The following is a 26,534-nucleotide window of genomic DNA, read 5'->3' on the forward strand; positions in this document are numbered from 1 at the left end:
AGGTCATCAGTCCCCTAGACTTAGAACTACTTAAACCTTACTAACCTAAGGACATCACACACATCCATGCCCAAGGCAGGTTTCGAATCTGCGCCCATAGCAGCCGTGTGGTTCTGGACTGAAGCACCTAGAACCGCTCGGCCAGAGAGTCCGGCCAACGTTGTGGGGAAAGCGAATCAAAGACTGCGTTTTACTGGCAGAACACTTAGAAGATGCAACAGACCTACTAAAGAGACTGCCTATATTATGCTCGTCCGTCCTCTTTTGGAGCAGTACTGCACGGTGCGGGATCCTTACCAGATAGGATTAACGGAGTACACCGAGGAAGTTCAGAGGAGAGCAGCACGTCTTGTATTATCAAGAAATACGGGAGAGAGTGTCGCGGACATGATACAGGATCTAGGATGGACATCATTAAAACAAAGGCGTTTTTCGTCGTGGAGGAATATTCTTACGAGATTTCAATCACCAACTTTCTCCTCCGAATGCGAAAACATCTTGTTGACGCCGACCTATACAGGGAGAAACGATCATCATAACGAAATAAGGAAAATCAGAGCTCGTTTTTTCCCACGCGCTGTTCGAGAGGGGGATAATAGAGAGTTATTGTGAAGGTGGTTTGATGAACTGTCCGTCAGGCACTTAAGTGTGATTAGGAGAGTACTGATGTAGATGTAGATCCAGATGTAGATGTACACCTACATCAATATACATACAGTGCGAGCCACCGTGTGGTGCATGGCAGAGGCTACCTCGCACCACTAGAAGTAATTTCCTTTCCTGTTCCTCTTTTCAATAAAGTGAGGGAAAGACGACTGTTTACACCTCTGTAGGAGTGATAATTTCTGTTACCTTTCCGTGCCTTACGCGGAATGAACGGTGGCGGCATAGAGTCGTTTGCTATGAGCTAATGCTTATCGTTCTGTATTTTTTAGATTTCATGCAAATCTAAAAATTCTGAACACTCCATCGGCAAACGCAATAGCCTGATATTGCAGCCCCAAACTGCAGACTGCCTCTTAATTACCGAACACGTTTTGGCCTTGTTTGAGATTTTATTAGAAACAGCTGTCCTGGGGGGGCCTCCAGATGACGAGGCCCTCGACAAAAGCAGGCCACCCCAGGTACAGACGGCCTCCCTTTCAGTCAACCCCCACACTCAGCCGCTGCCGCCAGACGTGAGTGGCTGCATCGGCCTAACGACGGTACATCTCAACGACCTGGCTATGTGATTTTTTTTTAACTCGACGCTTGCAACTTCTCCTTTCCTTTTATCGTCTTTGACTGCCACACGAAACTGGTCGACGAGTGACTGACTGCAGGCCTGCTACCCACTTGGTGTACATAGGTCGATAATTTTCTCGAATTCTCGGCGAGATCTTACACTAACGTACGACAGCGGAAGATTTTGTACGCTTCTCTGCTTCTTCAGTATTTTCCGAATTTTCTCATAAAACCAGGATTGAGCTTTGTTTCCCGCCCTCGATACATTTACTAGGCAAATAATACTCCAGAGTGTTATCTACAGTGAGTTTAAAACTTGCAATAACTCGTATCCTTCAATAATATTTGAACTAAATGTTGTCTGTTCACTATTTAAGTAGGGAGCTAATTGCCGCTTACCTGGTCCAGCATAATTTGTAGCCCAGTCTTTCTTTTGAGTTTACGAACTTCGATAACAATCGAAGCTATTTTGACATCATTATCACTAATCTCTATTTCTATACTTACACTGTCGTTAAGCTCAGGCCTGCCTGTAACTGCAAGGTCTAAATTAATTTCATTGCGTGTGGGTTGTAGAAATGTGTGAATTCCTAAGGGACCAAACTGCTGAGGTCATCGGTCCCTAGACTTGTTGTTGTTGTTGTGGTCTTCAGTCCTCATACTGGTTTGATGCAGCTCTCCATGCTACTCGATCCTGTGCAACCTTCTTCATCTCCCAGTACCTACTGCAGCCTACATCTTTCTGAATCTGCTTGTGTATTCATCTCTTGGTCTCCCTCTACGATTTTTACCCTCCACGTGGCTCTCCAATACTAAATTGGTCATCCCTCGATGTCTCAGAACATGTCCTACCAACCGATCCGTTCTTCTAGTCAAGTTGTGCCACAAGCTCCTCTTCTCCCCAATTCTATTCAGTACCTCTTCATTAGTTATGTGATCTACCCATCTCATCTTCAGCATTCTTCTGTAGCACCACATTTCGAAAGCTTCTATTCTCCTCTTGTCCAAACTATTTATCATCCACATTTCACATCGATACATGGCTACACTCCATACAAATAGTTTCAGAAACGACTTCCTGACACTTACATCAATACTCGATGTTAACAAATTTCTCTTCTTCAGAAACGCTTTCCTTGCCATTGGCAGTCTACATTTTATATCCTCTCTACTTCGACCATCATCAGTTATTTTGCTTCCCAAATAGCAGAACTCCTTTACTACTTTGGGTTTCTCATTTCTTAATCTAATTCCGTCAGCATCACCCGACTTAATTCGACTACATTCCATTATCCTCGTTTTGCTTTTGTTGATGTTCATCTTATACCCTCCTTTCAAGACACTACGTACACACTACTTAAACTAACTTATGCTAAGAACAAGAGAGAGGACTCGAACCTCCGTCAGGAGGGGCTCCGCAATCCGTGACATGGCGCTTCAAACCGCGCGGCCACACCGTGCGGCTGGGTTGTACAATGGCTCTGAGCACTATGGGACTTAACATCTGAGGTCATCAGTCCCCTAAAACATAGAACTACTTAAACCTAAATAACCTAAGGACGACACACACATCCATGCCCGAGGCAGCATTCGAACCTGCGACCGTAGCGGTCGCGCGGTTCCGGACTGTAGCGCCTAGAACTCCTCGGCCACTCCAGCCGGCTCACAAAACATATTTAATCACTACACTGCGCAACAGAATTAAAGGACCGCTTTTACGGAACCCCGTACCTGTCTCCGACTGCAACGCATAAGTTTCAAATGTGGCCCAGAGGTGCCTACAGCCTTCCTCAGTAATGGTGGAGAAGCGTCGACCCCTGCGATATTGCCCTCGACCTCCACGACGCTTTCAATAGCAGGCTGTCAACACATGCGAAGAAAATGTCAGACCTCATCTACAACTACACGGATACTTTGTAAATAACATTTAAGTGCATGGCAGAGGTTTCATCGAACCACCTTCACAATTCTCTATTATTCCAATCTCGTATAGAGCGCGGAAACAGTGAACACGTATATCCTTCCGTACGAGCTCATTTTACCATGGGGATCGTTTCTCTTTATGTAGGTCGGCGTCAACAAATTATTTTCGCATTCGGAGGAGAAAGTTGGTGATTTAAATTTCGTGAGAAGGTTGCTCCACAACGTAAAACGCCTGTGCTTTAATTATGTCCATCCTGAATCCAGTATCATTTCAGTGACTCATATTTCGCCTTACTACAAAATTTGCTGCCCTTCTCTGAACTTTTTCAATGTACTCTGTCAAATCTATCTGGTAAGGATCCCACACTGCGCAGCAGTATTCTAAAAGAGGACGGACAAGCGTAGTGTAGCCAGTCTCCTTAGTATATCTGTTACATTTCGTAAGTGTCCTGCCAATAAAACGCAGTCTTTGGTTAGCCTTCCCCACAATATATTCTGTGTGTACCTTTCAATATAAGTTGTACGTAATTGTAATACCTAGGTACTTACTTGAATTTACGGCCTTTAGATTAGACTGATTTATTGTGTAACCGAAGATTAAAGGATTTCTTTTAGCACTTATGTAGATGACCTCACACTTTTCGTCATTTAGGGCAAATGGTTCAAATGGCTCTGAGCACTATGGGACTCAACTGCTGAGGTCATTAGTCCCCTAGAACTTAGAACTAGTTAAACCTAACTAACCTAAGGACATCACAAACATCCATGCCCGAGGCAGGATTCGAACCTGCGACCGTAGCGGTCTCGCGGTTCCAGACTGCAGCGCCTTTAACCGCACGGCCACTTCGGCCGGCCATTTAGGGCAACTGCCAATTTTCGCACCATACATATTTCTTCTCCAAACCGTTTCGCAATTTGTATTGATCTTCTGATGCGTTTACTAGTCGATAAACTACAGCGTCATCTGGAAACAACCTAAGACGGCTGCTGATATTAACTCCCAAGTGGTTTATATAGATAAGGAATAGCAAATGGCCTGTAATACTACCTTGGGGAACGCAAGAAATCACTTCCGTTTTTCTCGGTGACTTTCCGTCAGTCACTACGAACTCTGACATCTCTGACAGGAAATCACGAATCCAGTCATATAACTGAGACAATATTCCATAAGCACGCAATTTCACAACAAACCGCGTGTGTGGTACAGTGTCAAAAGCCTTCCGGAAATCCAGAAATACGGAATCAGTTTGAAATCCCTTGTCAATAGCACTCAAAACTTCGTGCGACGAAAGAGCTGGTTGTGTTTCAACAGAACGATGTTTTCTAAATCCGTATTGACTATGTGTCAATACACTGTTTTCTTCGCGGTAATTCATTGCTCGAACACAACATACATTCCAAAATCCTGCTGCATATCGATGTTAATGATACGGGCCTGTAATTAACTGCATTACTCCTACTACCTTTCTAGAATATTCGTGTGACCTGTGACGTGTAAAGGGGGCTAATGACGACACATTGGGACAAAATTTCGCCACAATTCTGTCCGTCGAAGCGTCACGCGATAGGAAGGTCGTCACAGCCGGTCTTACCCCGATTTAACACCTTCTTTTGGTGCGCCTGAGATGGAGGTAAGAGCCGCGGCGTCCAATGGTGAAATCACGCGATTTTCTAAAGAGTGGCCGAGCAAAACGTTTCAGACACACCGCCGTGCAGAAACGAAATGAAAAGACCTCAGGGAGTGGCACAAAGAACGACAATGAACCCACCCCTTTCCTTGGGGCGTTAATTCCCACACATTTCGCGGTCGAAAACGACAGCTAGATATTCTCGACAAACTTCGACGCTACTGACACACTCGGACGTTTTAGTCCTTCTGTATGAACATTGTGGAGCTGCATCTCCTAAGGCGTGATCGCACCCCTTCGGACTGAGGTAGCGCCGTAATTTTTGCTCGTTTCCCGGATGGAGCCAATAGGGCTGTTGGAAACGATTCAACGAAACTCGAACGTCATCTGAAGAATCAGAGGGTTGTTATACTTTTTCAATTCTACCCTTTTTTCAGTTCACGCCTTCCTGTGGTGTGATGATAGAGGGGTATGAAATTGACACATGTGAGAATAAAATGACGGAGCGTCCCTCCAAGAGCCACCATTTCGGTAAAACACTCAAAGCTGCCCGCCTACATATATTGAATAATCAGAAATGAGCCTTTGGAGAGAAACGCTGTCCAAACAGACGTTGGAGGGCCCAACGGTACCGACCGGCCGCCGTGTCATTCTCGGTCCACAGGTGTCACTGAATGCAGATACGGAGGGGCACGTGGGCTGCACACCGCCCTCCCGGCCGCATGTCAGTTTACGAGACCGGAGCCGCTACTTGTCATTCAAACAGCTCCTCAGTTTGCCTCACAAGGGCTAAGTGCACCCTGCTTGCCAACAGCGTTCGGCAGACCGGATGGTCACCCATCCAAGTGCTAGCCTAGCCCGACAGCGCTTAACTTCTGGAATCGGTGTTACCACTGTACTCAGAGCTGTGTCAAACGGTTGCCTACCTGTAGGCGCCTCACGCTGCTTCACAAATTTCCTCGATGAAGATGCATTTTTAAAATTTTCGCTACATGTGCGCAGGTGCCACCGACGGTTTTGGAAAACTGCGGGGTCTTCGAGGGATGCTTTACCGTTTTATCTTCAGCTGTATGAATGTCGCACCTCTGTGTGACCACAGCAGAGGAGTGTGTCAAACATTAGCATAGAAAGCCCTTGGCTGCTTCGGATCACGTTCGAATATCGTCGAATGTGGGTCCACCCTGTACACAAGAGAGAAAATAGCGGCAGCACTGCACTAAAAAAGGGGTGCGATTGAATTTAATGGAGCTGCAGCGTTACAGAGTCCATGCAGAAGGACTGAAACGTCCGAGTGCGTCAGCACTGTCAGAGATAGTCAAGAATATCTAGCTGTCGTTTTCGACTGCGAAATGTGTAGAAAACAACGGCCCAGGGAAAGGGGTGGATTCATTGACGCCCTTTGTGCTACCCCCCTGAGGCTTTCCCCTTTTCACTCTAAGCGGCAGCGTGTCTGAAATGTTTCCCTGGGTCGGTCGTAAGAAAACCGCGTGATTTCAACGCCGGCCGTCGCGTTTCTGACCTCAATCGCAGGGGCCCAAAAAGAGGGAGCGAAATGTTTTGCTTTGTGGTTTAGTATTGCTTTATGGAGTAAAAACCAACTGGGGTCATACGCGCTCAGGTCAGATCTTTAGAATACGAAGACAAAGAGGAGTTAAAAAACGACTATATGTCAGTCACAATTGACATAAGAGAAGACAGCTAAAAACATCGACGTGGAGAAAGGGCTAAAAAAGACAACATACAGAAACGGACGTCGAAAAACTAAAAATTAAGTTGCCTTCGCCATATTGCTTTGGCAGACAAAAAGTAAAACGCGGTCGCCAGCCAGCGCGTCATTGGCTAAAACGGCGGATCACTCAGACGGCAAACCGAAGCGGGAACGTAAACGCTTAAAAAATGGGCATTCCGTCAGGAAATGGCGTTCAAAACTTGGGCACAATTTGTACAAAGTGGTCGGGTAGCGCCACGTATCAAATGACGATGGCTAAAAAGTCAGTGCCCAATACGCAGCCTGGTTAAAATGACCTCCTCCCGGCGGGAGGGCCGAGAGAAGGCCGTCGAAGCCGCTGGGAGAGGCTTAATAAGCCGGAGCTTATTCCCGTGAAGGGAGGACCATTGGCGATGTCAAAGGGACACCACCTCCTGACAGGGGGCAACACAGCCATCATCGGAGGGAATACAGGAACTAGCCGGCTCAGGTAAAGTACGAGGACTGCAGCTTTGGCAGCAGCACCAGCAGCCTCGTTTGCTGGCAGACCGATGTGGCCACCGACCCACATAGACATCACACTGGTTCCACCAAGAGTGAGCAAGTGAATTTCTTCCTGGACCTGCTGCGCTAAGGCATGGCTGGTGTACAGCGCACGTAGACTTTGAAGGGCGCTGAGAGAGTCTGAGCAGAGGACACAACTGAAAAGTCTGTGTCGCCGGATGTACTCCGTGGCCCGATACAGGCCGAAGGGCTCTGCTGTAAATACCGAGCAGAGTGCCGGAAGCCGATATCGAAAGACACGGGTGTCGATGACGAAGGCACACCCGACCCCAACGTCAGTCCGAGAGCCGTAAGTGTTTAAGGGCTGTGACGTATTTCTCATCTTGTGACACGACCACGGCTGCGTTGGAAAGCGTTGTGGTGGAGTTGGGCGCCGGTGTGACATCATTAACCCACTTTACAAGTCACGTGAACTTCTGCTGAGATCTGGCCGTTCTTTCGCCCGTGTCGATACCTCGCTGTTGGACACGTCGTTGAGCCAGAAGGAGACTTCGGAGGGCGGCCCACTTCTGCACCACTACAGAGGAAGATTGTAGGCACCTTTGAGCAACATTTCAAGCATATACATTGCAGTCAGAAACATTTATGGGGTTCCGAAAAAGTAAACTTCTAATTGCGCAGTGAAGTTCCTAGGACTCTCTGCCCATACCACCTACAATGAATGTGTACATTGTAGAGTAAATACGGTTCCGAATAATATTCTGCGCTACCGTGCATACACTTTCTTTGATCATTCTACTGCGGTGACGGCGGAATCGGATGGCTGGTAAAAAACATCCAATGACTAACTGGAGTGCATTTCAGCCAATTAATTGCGTCCAAATGACTTCGCAGAAAGACTCATCTTCGACCACTATTGAGAAAAAGTTTTTATGCATTGGATCGTACAGGGTGTAACAAAAATGCTTAACACAAATCACAGGACACATTCTGTGTTGTCCTGCCAACTCGTCTCTTATAGGATGCCCAAAGGATGCTCCTTTCTCGGATTGCTATACAACAATTCGGCAACGGCCTTGCCGCAGTGGATACGCCGGTTCCCGTCAGATCACCGAAGTTAAGCGCTCTCGGCCGGGCCGCCGTGCGCTGTTGCCATTTTTCGGGGTGCACTCAGCCTCGTGACGCCAACTGAGGAGCTACTCGACCGAGTAGCAGCGGCTCCGGTCTCAGAAAACCATCGTAACGGCCGGGAGAGTGGTGTGCTGACCACACGCCCCTCCTGTCTGCATCCTCAGCTGAGGATGACACGGCGGTCGGATGGCCCCGATGGGGCTCTTGTGGCCTGGAGACGGGGTGCTGCTGTGGTTTGTACAACAATTCAAGCAAATCACATTAATAGTTTTTATTACAATAAAGAAGATTGACAATACTTAACTCTGTATTGTATGTGTCGCAGACGATGGGCTACATGCTTTATACAATGTGCATGTAAGCTATTGATACGAGGCACTTGTCTCAGTACAACAGTTAGGGTGACGACTCTGCTGCTGTGCTGGTACTGCGCGGCCGAGGCTGGCAGGAGCGGCGCTTGTATTCTCCTCTTGTAGAGGCCGCTCCTGTCGTGGTGCGGTCCTAGTCAGCGAGCTCGACGTCCTCTCACTGGCTTCTCTGCTCCTGCGTTCTTCATCCTAATGCCGGCGCTTGTGGTTACGCCGCAACACATTCCTCACATGTAGCTGATGAAATTGTTTTTTTTGAACATGAGTCTGGAAACACTTTGTTTCCATATTACTACTTATTAATACGGGAAACACAAATGGACAGAACTACATGCAATTCACAGGAGATGTTCAATATGCCCCTGATGCATTGTCATAGTGAATCTCGGACCCCCTGATGTACCGCTGGAATATTGCATACGGTCCTTCAGTCTTCCATAATATGAGCACGGAGGCTCTTGAACGTCTTCTACTGCGGTTCCATATACGATAGCTTTCAAATGTCACTACAAATAAAATTCGATGGGGCTTAAGGTCTGAAGAGCGTGGAGTCCAGGCAACTATCCATCTCTACATATCCAACGAAAGACGTTATGTAGAGGCCGACCAACACTAAAATGAGGAGATGCTCCATCATGTTTCGTTGCACAGCTAAAGTCACATCTCCTAACACATCAGGTACAACATGCTCTGCGAAATTATGGTAACTTTGTCCGTTGAGCCTGGGTGGAAGAAATTTAGACCCTACCAAACAGTCACGAACAACGTCAGCCCAAGCACTGACAGAAAATCTGTGTTGACGAGTTGCTTCAACAGTTTCGTGAAGCCAGACGTCTGTCCATACGTGCCCATTGTGGAAATTTACAGTCTGATCTCGATGAAAAGATGCCTCATCTGTGAACAGCACCGTTACACTGAAACTAGGGTTTGCAATTTATTGAATAAACCAATCGCAGGAGAGTACCTGTGCGGGAAAATGAGCTGCTGATAGCGCCTGAACACGCTGTGAATGGCACAGATACACGTCGAGTGACATTATACTGAGTGCACTATCCGAAAATTACCTCGAGCAATTAAACAGAGAACCGACTCGTGGAGATAACACCTTCTACCTACTGATAACAAACAGACCCGAACTTTTCGACTCTGTAAGCGCAGAACAGGGAATCAGTGATCATACGGCCGTTGCAGCATCCGTGAATATGGAAGCAAATAGGAATGTAGATAAAAGGGAGGAAGGTTTATCTGTTTAGCAATAGTAATAGGAAGCAGATTTCAGACTACCTAACAGATCAAAACGAAAATTTCTGTTCCGACACTGACAATGTTGAGTGTTTATGGAAAAAGTTCAAGGCAATCGTAAAATGCGTTTTAGACAGGTACGTGCCGAGTAAAACTGTGAGGGACTGGAAAAACCCAGCGTGGTTCAACAAAAAAGTTAGTAAACTACTGCGGAACCAAAGAGAGCTTCACTGCAAGTTTAAACGCAGCCAAAACCTCAGACAAACAGAAGCTAGACGATGTCAGCGTAAGGAGGGCAATGCGTGAAGCGTTCAGTGAATTCGAAAGTAATATTCTATGTACCGACTTGACTGAAAATACTAGGAAGTTCTGGTCTTACGTTAAATCAGTAAGTGGATCAAAACAGTATATCCAGACACTATGGGATGATGATGGCATTGTAACAGAGGATGACAAGCGTAAAGCTGAAATACTAAACACCTCTTTCCAAAGCTGTTTCACAGAGGAAGACCGCACTGCAGTTCCTTCTCTAAATCCTCGCACGAACAGAAAAATGGCTGACATCGAAATAAGTGTCCAAGGAATAGAAAAGCAACTGAAATCACTCAACAGAGGAAAGTCCACTGGACCTAACGGGATACCAGTTCGAACAGCCGTGTACCGCATGTCTCTAGAGGAACGGAAGGTTCCATATGATTCGAAAAGAGCACAGGTAGTTCCAGTTTTCAAGAAGGGCCGTCGAGCAGATGCGCAAAACTATAGGCCTATATCTCTGACATCGACCTGTTGTAGAATTTTAGAACATGTTTTTTGCTCGCGTCTCATGTCGTTTCTAGAAACCCAGAGCCTTCTCTGTAGGAATCAACATGGATTCCGGAAACAGCGATCGTGTGAGACCCAACTAGCTTTATTTGTTCATGAGACCCAGAAAATATTAGATACAGGCTCCCAGGTAGATGCTATTTTCCTTGATTTCCGGAAGGCGTTCGATACAGTTCCGCATTGTCATCTGATAAACAAAGTAAGAGCAGAAAGACTATCAGACCAGCTGTGTGGCTGGATTGAAGAGTTTTTATCAAACAGAACACAGCATGTTGTTATCAATGGAGAGACGTCTACAGACGTTAAAGTAACCTCTGGGGTGCCACAGGGGAGCCTACGGAATATCAGACCAGCTGTGTGGCTGGATTGAAGAGTTTTTATCAAACAGAACACAGCATGTTGTTCTCAATGGAGAGACGTATACAGACGTTAAAGTAACCTCTGGCGTGCCACAGGGGAGTGTTATGGGACCATTGCTTTTCACAATGTATATAAATGACCGAGTTAAGTCGGGTGATGCTGAGTGAATTAGATTAGGAGATGAGACACTTGGATTGGTAAAGGAGTTTTGCTATTTGGGGAGCAAAATAACTGATGATGGTCGAAGTAGAGAGGACATAAAATGTAGACTGGCAATGGCAAGGGAAGCGTTTCTGAAGAAGAGAAATTTGTTAACATCGAGTATAGATTTAAGTGTCAGGAAGTCATTTCTGAAAGTATTTGAATGGAGTGTAGCAATGTATGGAAGTGAAACATGGACGATAAATAGTTTGGACAAGAAGAGAATAGAAGCTTTCGAAATGTGGTGCTACAGAAGAATGCTGAAGATTAGATGGGTAGATCACACAACTAATGAGGAAGTATTGAATAGGATTGGGGAGAAGTTTGTGGCACAACTTGAGCAGAAGAACGGATCGGTTGGTAGGACATGTTCTGAGGCATCAAGGGATCACCAATTTAGTATTGGAGGGCAGTGTGGAGGGTAAAAATTGTAGAGGGAGTCCAAGAGATGAATACACTAAGCAGATTCAGAAGGATGTAGGTTGCAGTAGGTACTGGGAGATGAAGAAGCTTGCACAGGATAGAGTAGCATGGAGAGCTGCATCAAACCAGTCTCAGGACTGAAGACCACAACAAAAACAACATATAAATGACCTAGTAGATAGTGTCGGAAGTTGCATGCGGCTTTTCGCGGATCATGCTGTAGTATACAATGAAGTTGCAGCATTACAAAATTGCAGCGAAATGGAGGAAGATCTACAGCGGATAGGCACTTGGTGCAGGGAGGGGAACTGACCTTTAACATAGACAGATGTAATGTATTGCGAATACATAGAAACAAGGATCCTGTTCTGACGCTAGGGTCGCCGCCAGCAGCCGCCTCCCACTGCGGTGCCCTCGTCTTCCCAGGCCTCTCACGGTCGCGAGTACCAGGCCCGAACGCCCCACGCTCCCTGAGTCGACGATCAGGGGCTTCAAACGTTTACCTGTCGGGGCACCTTCGTCCCGGAAATCTCTTCCCGTACAAACACTGAGCACGGTCGCCATTGCCGTCAGCTGATCCATACATCAAACGGGCATCTGCCATCTCTGAACTTGTGTACACTGCCATTGCACCAGCCACGTCCGTCATTAACTTAAAAAAATGGTTGAAATGGCTCTAATCACTATGGGACTTGACATCTGACATTATCAGTCCCCTAAACTTAGAACTACTTGAATCTAACTAACCTAAGGACATCCATGCCCGAGGCAGGATTCGAACCTCCGACTGTAGCAGCAGCGCGGTTCCAGACTGAAGCACCTAGAGCCACTCGGCCACAGCGGCCGACTATGATTAACTCTACGTAGTAACCTGTGTGCCGGCATCGGTCGTACTGAAAACAGGAAAAGTTGATGTTAACTGAAAACAAGCAATGACGTACGTCGCGTGGCAACAGGGACGTGTAAAACAAAACACTGGCGGTGCACTACGTAATCAGACGCCGCCAAGAGTGCACGTCCCCCATGATTCTAATGTTCTGCTCTTGTGTGTTTCCCGTCATTAACGAGTTGGTGAAAATCAGAGCTAACATGCAAACAAAGCGATCGAAGACCCATTTTGATATAACATGATTTCTTCGTCTACGTATGAGGGATGTGTGCTGCAATTTTTACCGTAGATTTTTGTTACTGCCCAAATGACTCGTGAAACATTTCGACGTTCTACTTAATTTCCTATCTCTGAATTCTTTTCGTTGAATTTTGGTACATCCTTTATTAGGAAAACATTTTGGTGAATTACTGTTACATTAAAGACTAGCTAACTCGGCAGTGCTTCGCAGTCGCTAAATATACGTTGGAACTGGATATGCATCCTACTCCGGAAATTTTGTCTGCAGCCAAATTTGCTACTTCGATCTCTTTGGAGGCATGGCGCTCTAAAGTGTAGTAACTCATATATAATACGAAAGTAACAGACTCATTTGTTTTAGGTTTTGGATTTTGTTTTTAAGTTTGTTGTAAATTCTTCTACAGAAAACAATTACAAAACTGCAGAATATACCAAATTTCTCGTTTGTTTGGACACTGCGTGGTAAGTAACAGTATGAAGTAGTTCTCTTAACTACTGATTCATGAAAGGGCAAAATAAACTGATCATGTTAAAAACTTGTCTGATTATTTAAAAATGCCTTGCTGTCTTACCTAAACCGACCACAATGAGGAGAGCAAAAGAGCCCATTTATACAGCACATCTATTCTATTATAAAGGGTGATCCTTTGCAGCGCGACTCCTCACATACCAGGGATAAAAAAGTCTCTCACAAAATTTCGACCGGGGAGTACATCCGGCAGAAAAAGGACGTTAAAGAGTGGCAATCTGGCAACACTATAGCCACATGTCTACTAATTACCTCTAACAGCAAATGTTACGTGTGCTGAGCACTTCGTGTGCCGGCACAGTAGTTCAGTGTGTTCGGTCAGAGAGCTGGTTTGCCTCTGTAATGAAAAAAAACAGAATGAAGGGCCCAACAACGAATTTGAACCGATGTCATGTGATTTCCGAAACGACCAAACACAACGAGCAACAACGAACAAAATGAAAAACAGGGAAAAGGTGCAGTGCACAGAGTGTTGGGTAGCGTGCAGGAGGTTGGGGGTTCAACCCTGGGTTGGGGCGCATTTTTTTATTTGATAATTTCATTCTGACATTTCATACTGTAATATATACCGTTTCTTATGTCATATGTATCTTAAATTTACAACATTTTGTACTGCTGAACTCAACATATACGTGGTTAGACAAATAAGAAATAAACAGTTGAAACAATTAATTAGACCATGGTGATAACACATAGAAACAGTAACCGAGTTTGGACATTATCTGCAAAGCATGTTGCTAGTCCTACTGGTAACGTAAGGCCCTAACGAAATGTAATGGACCTGAACTAGGCAAGAATAATAGTTGGTGCTAATCAATGTGACCACTAGAGGAAGGTACAGAGAAAACAGGTTTCGCATCTAGTATATGAAGTAGTGCGAATAAATTCGAGCCCACGAGGTAGAAAAGGCTTCTTTCAAAGCTGACCAATCTTCCATTTCTACGATTGTACAGTAGTATGTAAGTGCAAATGTTTTCCAGAGAACCCGCTGCAATCGCTGTTGACAATTAAGTTGCCAGATACCGTACCACCAGGACTACATTTACCAAATAAAAAACATATGTTTGAACCCAGGATCGAACACTCGACCTTCAGCATGCTAACCCAAAACACTATCCACTGGCACCTTCTTTTTAATTTTTGTAACCATACATTTAAAATAAAATAAAACATTTCATTCTATTAACCTATTACTAGAGTTGGTTAACATTACTGTCATTTTATAGGTTTTCGTTTGTATATATGTTTCCTTTTTCGTGTTTCTCTTATTGTTGTTCCTTGAACCATTTTACATGGCCATTTGTCGTCTTTTTTGTTTGGGTAAAACATTGCAGGACAGGCATAATAATTTATACGTAGCATCGACACATTGATTTTGAGTTCAAATTTCTGTATGTCATGCACTTGTGATGCCACATTCAGAGTGTGTATTCTCGTTTGATCTCTTCCGCTAGTTTGCACTGTTATGTGAGACAGTATGAGGGAAAACATCAGCATGATAGATGGAGCAGAAGTGGAAGGAATTTTTTTTACATGTGCTACAGACTATATATAAATTGAAGAAGAAAGAAAAAAATTGTGTCATATTATATAAGAGAAGCAGAACGGAAAGTGTGAGTAAACAATATAAATTTTATAGGGCACATAGTACAGGAAATCATTCAAAAAATTATGAGTAGTTGGCACGTTCCACTAAGTAATGCTTGTATCCTAGACAATATAGTGCAAATAATGAGGAAAAAAATCACTGTTAGTACTACTGGGCATACGTTTGACACTGATTTGACTGCGAGCATGACAGACGTTTGGTGAGAAGCACTTTGTATCACTGATTTCACTAAGAAGAAAGAATTTATACTACTATACTTCAGTATTTGAGGCGAGAGGAGAAAGCACTTTATCTTTTCTGTTGCACTCAATCACTGTCAGTGCACGCGTTCTTCTCGTGGTGAGTGTGGTGAGGTGAGGTGGCTGGTGGCGGTGCTGAGGGTCACAGGCTGGGGAGGACTCTGGCGGTCGCTGTCTGCAGTCGAATCTGCAGCAAGTTTGTGCAGTTCTCGCGGTAGCGCCTGTGCTGCTGGGACGTCTCGTTCTCCTCCCAGAGGTCCACCAGGAAGGCCAGCTGCGACGGCGTGTGCTGTCATGGCGAGGATCCGGAGAGCCGCCAGTCGCTTGGGTCGTGGAAGTGGGTTGCAGCCTGGGGCGGTGATCGCCTCCACTGTGGTGCTTCCCGGCGCTGTTCTGCCGACGTGGGCCACCGTCTGCTGGCACGCTTCCCATTATGTCGGCGGCGTTCCCGCAGGTGAATCGGTGCTCGAGGCTGTCGGTCGTGGCACATTCGTCGCACTTGTCACTTGCGACGAGTTTTATCTCCACCAATCTTTGGCTGGTTGGTACCGTTCTGTTCACTATTTTGTACCATGTCTTCTTCGCATTTTTAGGCGACACGTTTTCCGAAACGTTTCCCATATTTGTTTCCAATTGTATTGCGGGAGTTTGTGTTCGGTTTTGCATTTTGCCGGCTTCCCCCTGAGGGCCCAGCATATTCTCTTGGCTGTTCTGTGGCTGGGGTTCGCCACGGTGTCCAGAACGTAACTTTTGTAGGCGTAGTGCAGCCTGACGTGTCGCATTCTGGAGGGAATGTGCCGCGTATCGACCGGCGCTTCTCCTGATGCGGGCTTGTATCCTCCAATGATGTTGGCTGTGACGCTGTCAGGGTTATTGTCCTGGATGGCGAGCTTTCGTTTCAGTAGAAGGGCTGCACATTTGGTCTTTATATCAACTAGACCTAGCCCCGTTCTTTCGTTGGCAGCGAGCACGTTGCTTGCGCCACTTTGAATATACACTCCTGGAAATTGAAATAAGAACACCGTGAATTCATTGTCCCAGGAAGGGGAAACTTTATTGACACATTCCTGGGGTCAGATACATCACATGATCACACTGACAGAACCACAGGCACATAGAAACAGGCAACAGAGCATGCACAACGTCGGCACTAGTACAGTGTATATCCACCTGTCGCAGCAATGCAGGCTGCTATTCTCCCGTGGAGACGATGGTAGAGATGCTGGATGTAGTCCTGTGGAACGGCTTGCCATGCCATTTCCACCTGGCGCCTCAGTTGGACCAGCGTTCGTGCTGGACGTGCAGACCGCGTGAGACGACGCTTCATCCAGTCCCAAACATGCTCAATGGGGGACAGATCCGGAGATCTTGCTGGCCAGGGTAGTTGACTAACACCTTCTAGAGCACGTTGGGTGGCACGGGATACATGCGGATGTGCATTGTCCTGCTGGAACAGCAAGTTCCCTTGCCGGTCTAGGAATGGTAGAACGATGGGTTCGATGACGGTTTGGATGTACCGTGCACTATTCAGTGTCCCCTCGACGATCACCAGTGGTGTACGGCCAGTGTAGGAGATCGCTCCCCACACCATGATGCCGGGTGTTGGCCCTGTGTGCCTCGGTCGTATGCAGTCCTGATTGTGGCGTTCACCTGCACGGCGCGAAACACGCATACGACCATCATTGGCACCAAGGCAGAAGCGATTCTCATCGCTGAAGACGACACGTCTCCATTCGTCCCTCCATTCACGCCTGTCGCGACACCACTGGAGGCGGGCTGCACGATGTTGGGGCGTGAGCGGAAGACGGCCGAACGGTGTGCGGGACCGTAGCCCAGCTTCATGGAGACGGTTGCGATTGGTCCTCGCCGATACCCCAGGAGCAACAGTGTCCCTAATTTGCTGGGAAGTGGCGGTGCGGTCCCCTACGGCACTGCGTAGGATCCTACGGTCTTGGCGTGCATCCGTGCGTCGCTGCGGTCCGGTCCCAGGTCGACGGGCACGTGCACCTTCCGCCGACCACTGGCGACAACATCGATGTACTGTGGAGACCTCACGCCCCACGTGTTGAGCAATTCGGCGGTACGTCCACCCGGCCTCCCGCATGCCCACTGTACGCCCTCGCTCAAAGTCCGTCAACTGCACATACGGTTCACGTCCACGCTGTCGCGGCATGCTACCAGTGTTAAAGACTGCGATGGAGCTCCGTATGCCACGGCAAACTGGCTGACACTGACGGCGGCGGTGCACAAATGCTGCGCAGCTAGCGCCATTCGACGGCCAACACCGCGGTTCCTGGTGTGTCCGCTGTGCCGTGCGTGTGATCATTGCTTGTACAGCCCTCTCGCAGTGTCCGGAGCAAGTATGGTGGGTCTGACACACCGGTGTCAATGTGTTCTTTTTTCCATTTCCAGGAGTGTATTTCGGCGCCACAACAGGTAGTACACTGCGCTCCTAAGTGCTCGCGCAATTTCGGCCGGGATGCTCAAGATTTGCGCCAGGTACCATACTATTTTGTACCACTGCCTGTCTGCTTTGAGTCGTTGATTCCCTATCGGCAGTAGCACTGTTTGTTGGTTTGGGCGCCTGACGCTTATTGGAATGTGTTCATGATGGTTTCTACTCTGCCAATATCTTCCTGATCTTCAATAAAGATGCCTAGGTCGTCAGCGTAGGCTATACATGCTATTGCTTTGTCTTCTACGGAGAATCCTCTGATGTCATTTGTGAGTTTCCGCAGCACCGGGTCCAGTGCTGTAGCGAATAGAGCCATTGACAATGGAGAGTCTTGCCTCACGGATGTGTCCAGTTTTATCTGTTTTGTTTTCCAACTATTGATTATTACTGTCGATCTCCCAGTACTTAGTACTTTTTGGATGATTGTGATGAATTTTTGCCCAAACCCGAGTCTCTTTAGTGAGTCTAAGAGGTATTTGTGATCGATCCTGTCGAAGGCCTTGTTGAAGCCCACCGGAATTATGGCACCTGCGCTTCTGGTGGTGGCTGCCTGTGCTATTATGTCCCTGTAGGTGCATGTGGCGTCAAATATATATTTTCCCTGTTACCGCATATGTTTGCCACGGAGTCATGACTTTCCTCATCGCCGATTTCAGGTTGTTTGCGATGTATTTCGCTATTATTTTATAGTCGGCGTTGAGGAGCGTAATCGGGCGAAACTCTTCAATTCGGCGGGCGGCTCTCCTCTTAGGGATGGGGGTTACGGTACCTTCGGCCAGCCCAGGTGGAATTTGCGCCCCATCGAGTATCTCGTTCACCATCTCCGTGAACTGCACTCCTGGTACGTCCCAGTACGAGGGGCAGAACTGGAGCGGGATGCCGTCGGCGGCCGGTGCTGTTGCTCTGGCGCTGGTCTCCATAGTCTCTCTGACGTCGTCCTCGTCGACATTCTCTGTCAGCAGCGCCCTGTCCGCGCCTGTCAGCACGCTCCTCGTCTGCTGCAGAATTCCAGCAGTCGCTGCGTCGTCTGTCGCTTCTCGATGGAACATGTCTCGGAAATAGCCTTCGATTTGTTTTGTTAATTCCGTTTCCGTCTTGAGCGTCTGCCCCTGCTTGTCCTGCGGCTCACTTACGCACTTTCCTGCGGCTCTCTCCCTTTCCCTGTTTAGGTGGTGCACGGTGAGTGGCTCTTCATCCACCTCGCCATACGCCTTGCTTCTGGCGAGGACGCCTCTCATTTGTTGTTTCCTTATTTGAAGGAGTTTCGCCTCGGTTATCCTTAGTCGCGGCAGGTACTGCTGGTCGTCTGCTGGTGCGTCGAGTGCGCCTTTCAGGCACCGCCGGTAGAACTCGGCCGTGGTTCGCCTCCAGAAGCACCAACCGTACAGCGCTGGATGTGTGTGTTGACAGAGGTAGTTACTGTATATGTGGTGGGCCGCGAAGCCCGAGTGCGCGAATTTCGCTTGATCCTGTATACTTACGTACTGTTGTTTGTACAATAGTTGTTGTAGCCTATGCCCTGATACTACAGAGTAAAATTTTAGTTTCTGTGCTACTGTGTGCCAAGTGTCAGTGAAACGGTACATACAGTTCACGACGGTACAAACACTCTGATCGTAGATCCGTTCCAACGTACTTGTATGCCAGACCGTGAGCATTCTCTCTTATTGCAAAATAAATGTTGATTGACTTAAAATGAATGGAGAGATCGGTTACGATGATTGGTATCTGGGGTACAAGAGAGACCTCTACAGCTGCTTGATATGTGAGGGGAGCATCTTCAGTGACATTAAATCGCAGTCTTAACCCACGGACAAATAGCATTACAAAGTTTAGGATGATTCACACTGCATAACAGTATTCTAATCACTAGCCTATAAGGTAGAAATACAAATTTCTGATCATACAAGTTTATGTGAAATCCGACTTCGAGGAAGAAAACAAAACAGCACTATGTTCGGTAGACATGTATTGTTTAAAGTTATATTCCCTGAGAAACAATATTTGAGGCATAAAAATTTTGTGTAATGGTTTAAAAGTTCTGCTATCGTAACAAAAGCCATCTGGGAGAAAGAAGTCGAAGCCACACTTTTCATAACACAGAACAGCACTGTCTTTCTCGGACTCGGTTTTAACAGAAAAATATGTGCATTGTTGTTTAAGAAAATGTGTAGCCTATGTTCTTCCAATCGCTTATAAGAGCCTTGTGTAAAAATTTGACGTAAATTATTAGAGATTTTTGGGAACAATGTTAAATAACGTTTCTCCTTTATATAGGGTGATTTTTACCACCATGTGCAAACTCTAGGGATCGATCGATGAGAGGATACGAAACAAAAACAGTCTAACGGACTTATGTACGGAAAGGCATGGTTTCCATGCTAGAGGTCACTTATTTTGTTACAGAGAATGCGGTCTAATACGCACTGTAGCATGCAGCCACAGTACGCGTGGTTTCCTCCTAGAGGGTGGTACTGTTCCTCGGATGTCATGCCCTAGCACCCTCTCAAGCCACAGTAATTGGTAACGTTATGTCCGATTCACTTCTCTTGCTGATTCACCTTGTAGTGGACGTGATGGAGCGTCATTCACAATGCTCCTATATTCGAATCGAGAGCTTGCCGACATGGTGTCTACTTACGGAAAGGCAAATAGCAACGGGCTGCTGGAAGTAACGTTGTATCAGATCTGTTCCTGCCAACAACCACAGCTCTCAATGAAACTGGCAGAAGTAAAGCTGTGAGGACGGGGCGTGAGTCGTGCTTGGGTAGCTACGTTGGTAGAGCACTTGCCCGCAAAAGGAAAAGGTCCCGAGTTCGAGTCTCGGTCCGGCACACAGCTTTAATCTGCCAGGAAGTTTCATATCAGCGCACAGTCCGCTGCAGAGCGAAAACCTCATTCTGGCACAGCTCTCAATGTTTGCAACAGTGTTTCACCGTTTGTCTGAGACGGGGTCGTTTCAGGAAGCTAGAAATCATGAAGGACGTACCCCAAATGTTTGGACACCAGACTTGGACGAAAACGTGACTAACACTGTGGAAGGCGACTACCGTGTCTGTACCATAAAGTTGCCCTCCCCCCAGTACAGGGTGCGTCAGACGACCGTGTGGGACATTCTAGACGACAACTGTTGCTACCCTGTCACAGCGTGTGCAGGGCTTACTAGCGACAGACTTTCCACATCGGGATCAGCTTTGTCACTGGTTTCTCCGACTGGCAATCACGATTCTGGGATTTGTGTCATCCATCCTATTCACAGATGAGGCCACCTTTACGTAGAGTGGCATCATCAACTTTCCAGACAGTCATCTGTGGCATATTATGCAGAACCTGCAGGGTATGGTGACAGCGAATGACCAGCATCGGTGCAGCCGGAATGTGTGGGCTGGAATAACTGGCGACCGTATTTTGGGATCGATCTTCCTTCCAAGACACATAACAGGCCGGAACTTCTTGTGGCTGACTTTATCCCCCCTGCTGGAAGAAGTGCCGTTGATGATTCGAAGGATTATACGGCTACTACTTGCAGATGCTCCAGCTAACATCGCCGCCAATGCCCGGACGCGTCTCAGTCTTGTCCTCTCTTGTTGGTGGGTCACATGGGGGCGAGGTGGGGGAGGGAGGGGGGGGGGGGTTCCAGTCGCATGGCCTGCTCGTTCACCGGACCTCAACCCGTGCGATTTCTGGTTAGGGGGTCATCTCAGTAGCATCATGTAGGCAAAGCCCACTCCAGATGTGGAGACACTGGAACAGTGTATCCGTGCTGCCCGTGACACTGTCCGCGTGGAGCCTGGCCAGTGCGGACGTGTCACACAGAGCACGCTATAGCGCGTACACGGATGAGATGAGGCACATGGGAAACGTTTCCAACACATTTTGTAACTGTGGCTACATGCGACAGCGCGTATTATACCGCAGTCTCTGCAACAATGTACGAGTGTAGTTCAGTAACTAACGTCCCACATTTCTTTAAAATTTTTAAAATACACAGACAAACGTCCTAGTGGGTGCTTCACATTTGATGTTTGTTCCCTGCGCCGGGAGGTTTCGAACCGTTCTGGCAAGTGGCAGAGCCGTAGTACAGCATCAAAATGGCTTCTACATACAACCCACGTTACAAGCAACGTGCTGTTATTGAATTCTTGTGTGCAGAAACAGAAACCGTGGTGAACATCCATAAACATTTGTTTGCAGTGTTTGGCGATGCTGCAGTTCATAGGAGTACAGTTGGGTGATGGGTAAAGAAAGTTAGAGCCTCGGGAAATGCAGAAACAGAGCTCCACGATCAGCCCCGCTCGGGACGTCCTGTAGCAGCCACTGATCAAGACATGCTGAATCATGCGGATGCCATTATTCGTGCCAACCGACGCATCACAACTCTACGACTGGCTCTACAGTTGTCGGTCAGCATTGGAAGTGCGTCTGCAATGATGGAGACTCTCAGATAGTCAAAGAGGTGCTCACGAAGGGTTCCACGAATGCTCACAGCGGGCCACAAGATTCAAAGAAAGACCATTTCATCTGAATTGTAGGAGCGTTTAGAAACCGACGGAGACACACTTCTGTCATGGATCGTTACAGGGGACGAAAGCTGGATGCACCACTTTGCGCCGGAAACAAAAAGGCAGTCCATGGAGTGCCATCGTCCTCATTCACCACAAAAAAGAAAAATCAAGACAACCATCATTGCTGGAAGAGTCATGGTGACAGTCTTCTTAGATTTTGATGATGTTATTCTCGTGGATGTGATTCCAAGACGGTTAACCATCAATTCAGAGGCGTACGTGAAGACTTCGAATAAATTCCAGAACCGTTTCGGATGTGTTCGATCGGACAAGAATCCAGTATAAACCTTGCTCCAACACGATAATGCATGCCCACACACAAGTGTGAGAACCCGGGAACACATCGCCCCATTGGGTTGGAAATCATTGCGTCATCCACCCTACAGTCCAGACCTTGCACCCTCGGACTTGCATCTCTTTGGGCCGCCTAAAGACTCTGTATGGGGAACACACTATGAAGATGACGAGAGTGTCAGTCATGCAGTGAAAACATGGCTACTCGTACAGGACAAGGGCTTTTAATAGCAGGGAATACATGCTCTTCCACAACGATGGCTTGCAGCCATAGAACGTGATGGATACTATGTAGATAAGTAGGACTTGGACAAGACAAGTTCATGTACAGGATGACTATAATTAAAGTTAAACTTTCAAACCGCTGCAGAAATAACACCACTGCTCAGAATAAAATCAAATTGCAACGGAATATTAACGGAGAAGGGGGAAAATCTATCGTAGAAGAAAAATAAATAGTTACAGAATGTAGCAATAGATGGCGCTGTAAGAGTCATTGTTTAATAGAGGTTGACTACAAATGAATCATACAACAAAGCCTTAGGTGTACGTTTGACGTCAAACAATCTGTACTGCTCAATGTGCATGGGTGTATAGGTGTCATACTGTTCATTACGTAAGCCCATCCACCAAGGCAAGGTCATATCACATGGATTGGGAAAAATCAGTTTTTAATTGTCCTGAGGACAATAACCGCATAAACAGCACCAATCATAATGAAATCGGATTATTAATTTCCTTGTGACTGGTGCAAAACGTGTTCAATATGCTGTCCACCGTTTCAGTTGAAATCGAGAAACAGCATGTTCCACAGCTCTTCAAAGTGTTTCCGGGGTCACGTTCAGAATGTGTTGCGCAATGTGTCTCGTAAATGTAGCTAAGTTTGCAGTCGGAACACTGAACGCAACATCTTTCAGACAGCCCCACACCCAGAAGTCACACGGATCAAGATCAGGTGATAGAGACGGCCAGGCTGTAAGGAAATGGCGGCTGATAATTCTAGCATTTCCGAAATGGCGCTTCAGCAGCTGCTTAATTGGATTTTCAGTGTGCGGAGGTGCGCCATCTTGTATAAAAATGATTTCGTCCACAGATCCACGCTGTTGGAGAGCTGGTATGAAGTGGTTGCGCGAAAGACACGCGTAGTGCTTAGCAGTGACGGTACAGGTAACAGGACCGGAAGCACCTGTCTCTTCCAAAAATTATGGCCCTATGAAAAACCGATGCCGTAAACCCGCACCACACAGAGACCTTTTCAGCATGAAGTGGTACTGGTTGGTTTGCGTGTGGATTTTCCGTTGCCCATATTCGACAATTCTGTGTACTGACATGTCCTGTCTGATGAAAGTGGGCTTCGTCTGTCCACAAAATCTTCCACGGTCAATCATTGCCCACTTCCGTGCGAGCAAGAAATTCTAAAGCAAAGGTCTCTCTTGCTGGCAGGTCAACAGGAAGAAACTCGGGCACGTGGGAAATTCTGAATGGATAGCAAGGAAGAATGTTTCGTAGGATTTTACGCGCCGTGCTCACGGGTACGCCCAACGTTCTGGCAGTTCTCCGTGCACCACACGTTTGCACTCCGCCACTCGCCTCCTCCTGCACTGCTGTGGCTTCTGCAGAGCGACGTGTGCACAGCCATCGTTCTTGTAATGCAGCTTTACAAGTAGAGCGCGATCCTGCACTGAGACAGTCACGGCGAACGTTGCAGATGCGGAAGGAGGAAAAGCCGTGTACCCGGCGTGTTTATACCAACTTCACTGGGTCGTGCGCATGGCAGGTGTTTTCATTTACGTATTCTGACACATACAGCGCCATCTACTGATCAATCTTTACACAATTTTTCTTCTTCTGCCGTACGTTTTGCTCCTTTTCCGATAATATTCCGTTGCAAATTGACGTAATTGTGACCAGAGGTGTTATTTCTACCGCGTTTTGAAAGTTTAATTATAATCACTGTGTTAGTGTCACCAAATTCTGACTCTTAACAACAAATATGTTGTGAGAAAAGAAATGTAGGGCATTACTTATTGAACGACCCTCGTACGGTTGAATAAATGGCCTCTAGCATACAATCCATACACTTCCGGGCATAAGTTAATCAGACCTTTTCTGGTCTGTATCCTCTCGTCACTCAACCCGTAGAGCTTGTACATGGTGCAGAAATCATCCTATATATTAGTGCAGATGAAGCACCAACGTATCGTTTTGTCAGCACTTGGTTTCAGGACAACATTCGTTGTGTCGACACGAGTGCCTGAAGACCCCTCGCAATGTATTGTTTGTGCCCGGCAGGGGCCGTACGCTATGAAGGCCGTGGACTTTGGCGCCTGCGACGACGGGGAATACCCGGGGATGCTGGTGAACGTGTCGCTGATCTTGGACGAGGCTGCCAACGAGACGGCCTACACGGGGGAGTTCACCACCACCTACGACTACCTGGCGGACGACTGCGAGGTGAGCGCTCGGCGGCAGCGCGGCTCCCTGTGTGCTGCGTCGCTCAGCTCTGGAGCACACACGTGTCTTCCGATGCAAGGGGCGATTAGGCTAAGCTCTGCACCTCACCTGCTTCCGAAGCCGTTTACAATGTCGTAATATCGTTTCCACTGGGTGAACTGTGAGGAAGCACTCACTAAGCGGCACTTAGCGTAATTTCATTGCTAATTACTTACACAAGAGTCAGTGGTAGCACCGCTTCCCCTCACATCACCGAAGTTAAGCGCTGTCGAGCTGGGCTAGCACTTGGATGGGTGACCATCCGGTCTACCGAACGCTGTTGGCAAGCGGGGTCCACTCAGCCCTTTCGAGGCCAATTGAGGGGGTACTTGAATGAGAAGTAGCGGTTCGGGTCTCTTAATCTGGAGAGCTGCGTGCTGACCACATGGTCCTGCATATCCGCATACAGTGAGGCCTGTTGGCCGAGGATGACACGGCGACCAGCCGGTACCGTTGGGGCTTTATGACCAGTTCGGGCAGAGTTTAGTTTAATTACAGAGAAATAGATATCGACGTTTTTTCCTTTTCTTTTTAATGCAACTGTAGCAATTTATCCAGGTAGAATCGCAGTTGCACGACGACGTTGCACTATTTTCGGAGTAGTTACAACACCTGTCTGGTTTGATCTTGAAGTGGTTTGCCGTCTTAACGCGGAACTCGTAATTTCTTAGCCAAATAAGAAATACGTCACGTCTAATAAAGAGGAAACAAAGTTTATAGAAAGACGTCTTCAATAGACCATGATGTGCATTAGAACTATTTTATTTGCCAAAATCGGTTTTTCGGGTTAATAACACATCACCAGTGGCATTTGATACACAGGAACAAACGATTGTATGTACATATATTTCTACAAAATGATAACTGTACATATATAGCAGTAATATAAGTCTACTTACATTATGCTCTTACATAGCAATGACACATTTGTCATTTAATATGACAGGATCTGAAATATTTCCCATAACATACAGTGAAGCGCCAAAGAAACTGATATAGGCTTGCGTATTCAAATGCAGAGATATGTAAAAAGGCAGAATAGGCGCTGCGGTCGGCAACGCCTGTATAAGACAACAAGTGTCTGGCGCAGTTACTAGGTCGGTTACTGGTTGGTGCTACGGTCATTGGTCCCTAGGTCGGTTACTGTTGCTTTGGCAGGATATCAAGATTTAAGTGAGTTTGAAGGTCGCGTTATAGTTGGGGCATGAGCGATGGTACACAGCATCTCCGAGGTAGCGATGAAGTGGGGATTTTCCCGGATGACCATTTCACGAGTGTACCGTGTATATCTGGAATCCGGTAAAACATCAAATCTCCGACATCGCTGCCGCCTGAAAAAGATCCCGCAAGAACAGTACCAACGCCGACTGAAGAGAATCGTTCAACGTGACAGAAGCGCAACCCTTCCGTATCTTGCTGCAGATTTTAATGCTGGCCCATCAACAAGTGTCAGCATGCGAACCATTCAACGGAACATCATCGATATGGGCTTACGGAGCCGAAGACCCACTCGTGTACCCTTGATCACCACACGACACAAACCTTTACGCCTCGCCTGGCCCGTCAACACCGACAGTGGATCGTTGGTGACTGGAAACATGACGCCTGTACGGACGAGTACCGTTTGGAATTGTATCGAGCGGATGGACGTGTATGGCTATGGAGACAACCTCGTGAATCCATGGAA

General features: G+C 47.0%; 1 protein-coding gene across 2 annotated transcripts in view; it reads left to right on the forward strand.

Annotated features, from left to right (window-relative positions):
* The window catches only part of LOC124554063, a 172,475-nt gene that overhangs the window by 34,876 nt on the left and 111,065 nt on the right, over window positions 1–26,534 (forward strand). For both annotated transcript variants that reach the window (XM_047128105.1, XM_047128104.1), the window contains exon 2: window positions 24,647–24,808. In XM_047128105.1, the coding sequence (XP_046984061.1) occupies window positions 24,647–24,808 (162 nt within the window). The remainder of the gene's footprint in view (window positions 1–24,646; window positions 24,809–26,534) is intronic.

The sequence above is a fragment of the Schistocerca americana genome, chromosome 11 (genome assembly GCF_021461395.2).
Source record: "Schistocerca americana isolate TAMUIC-IGC-003095 chromosome 11, iqSchAmer2.1, whole genome shotgun sequence".
In the NCBI taxonomy this organism is placed as follows: Eukaryota; Metazoa; Arthropoda; class Insecta; order Orthoptera; family Acrididae; genus Schistocerca; species Schistocerca americana.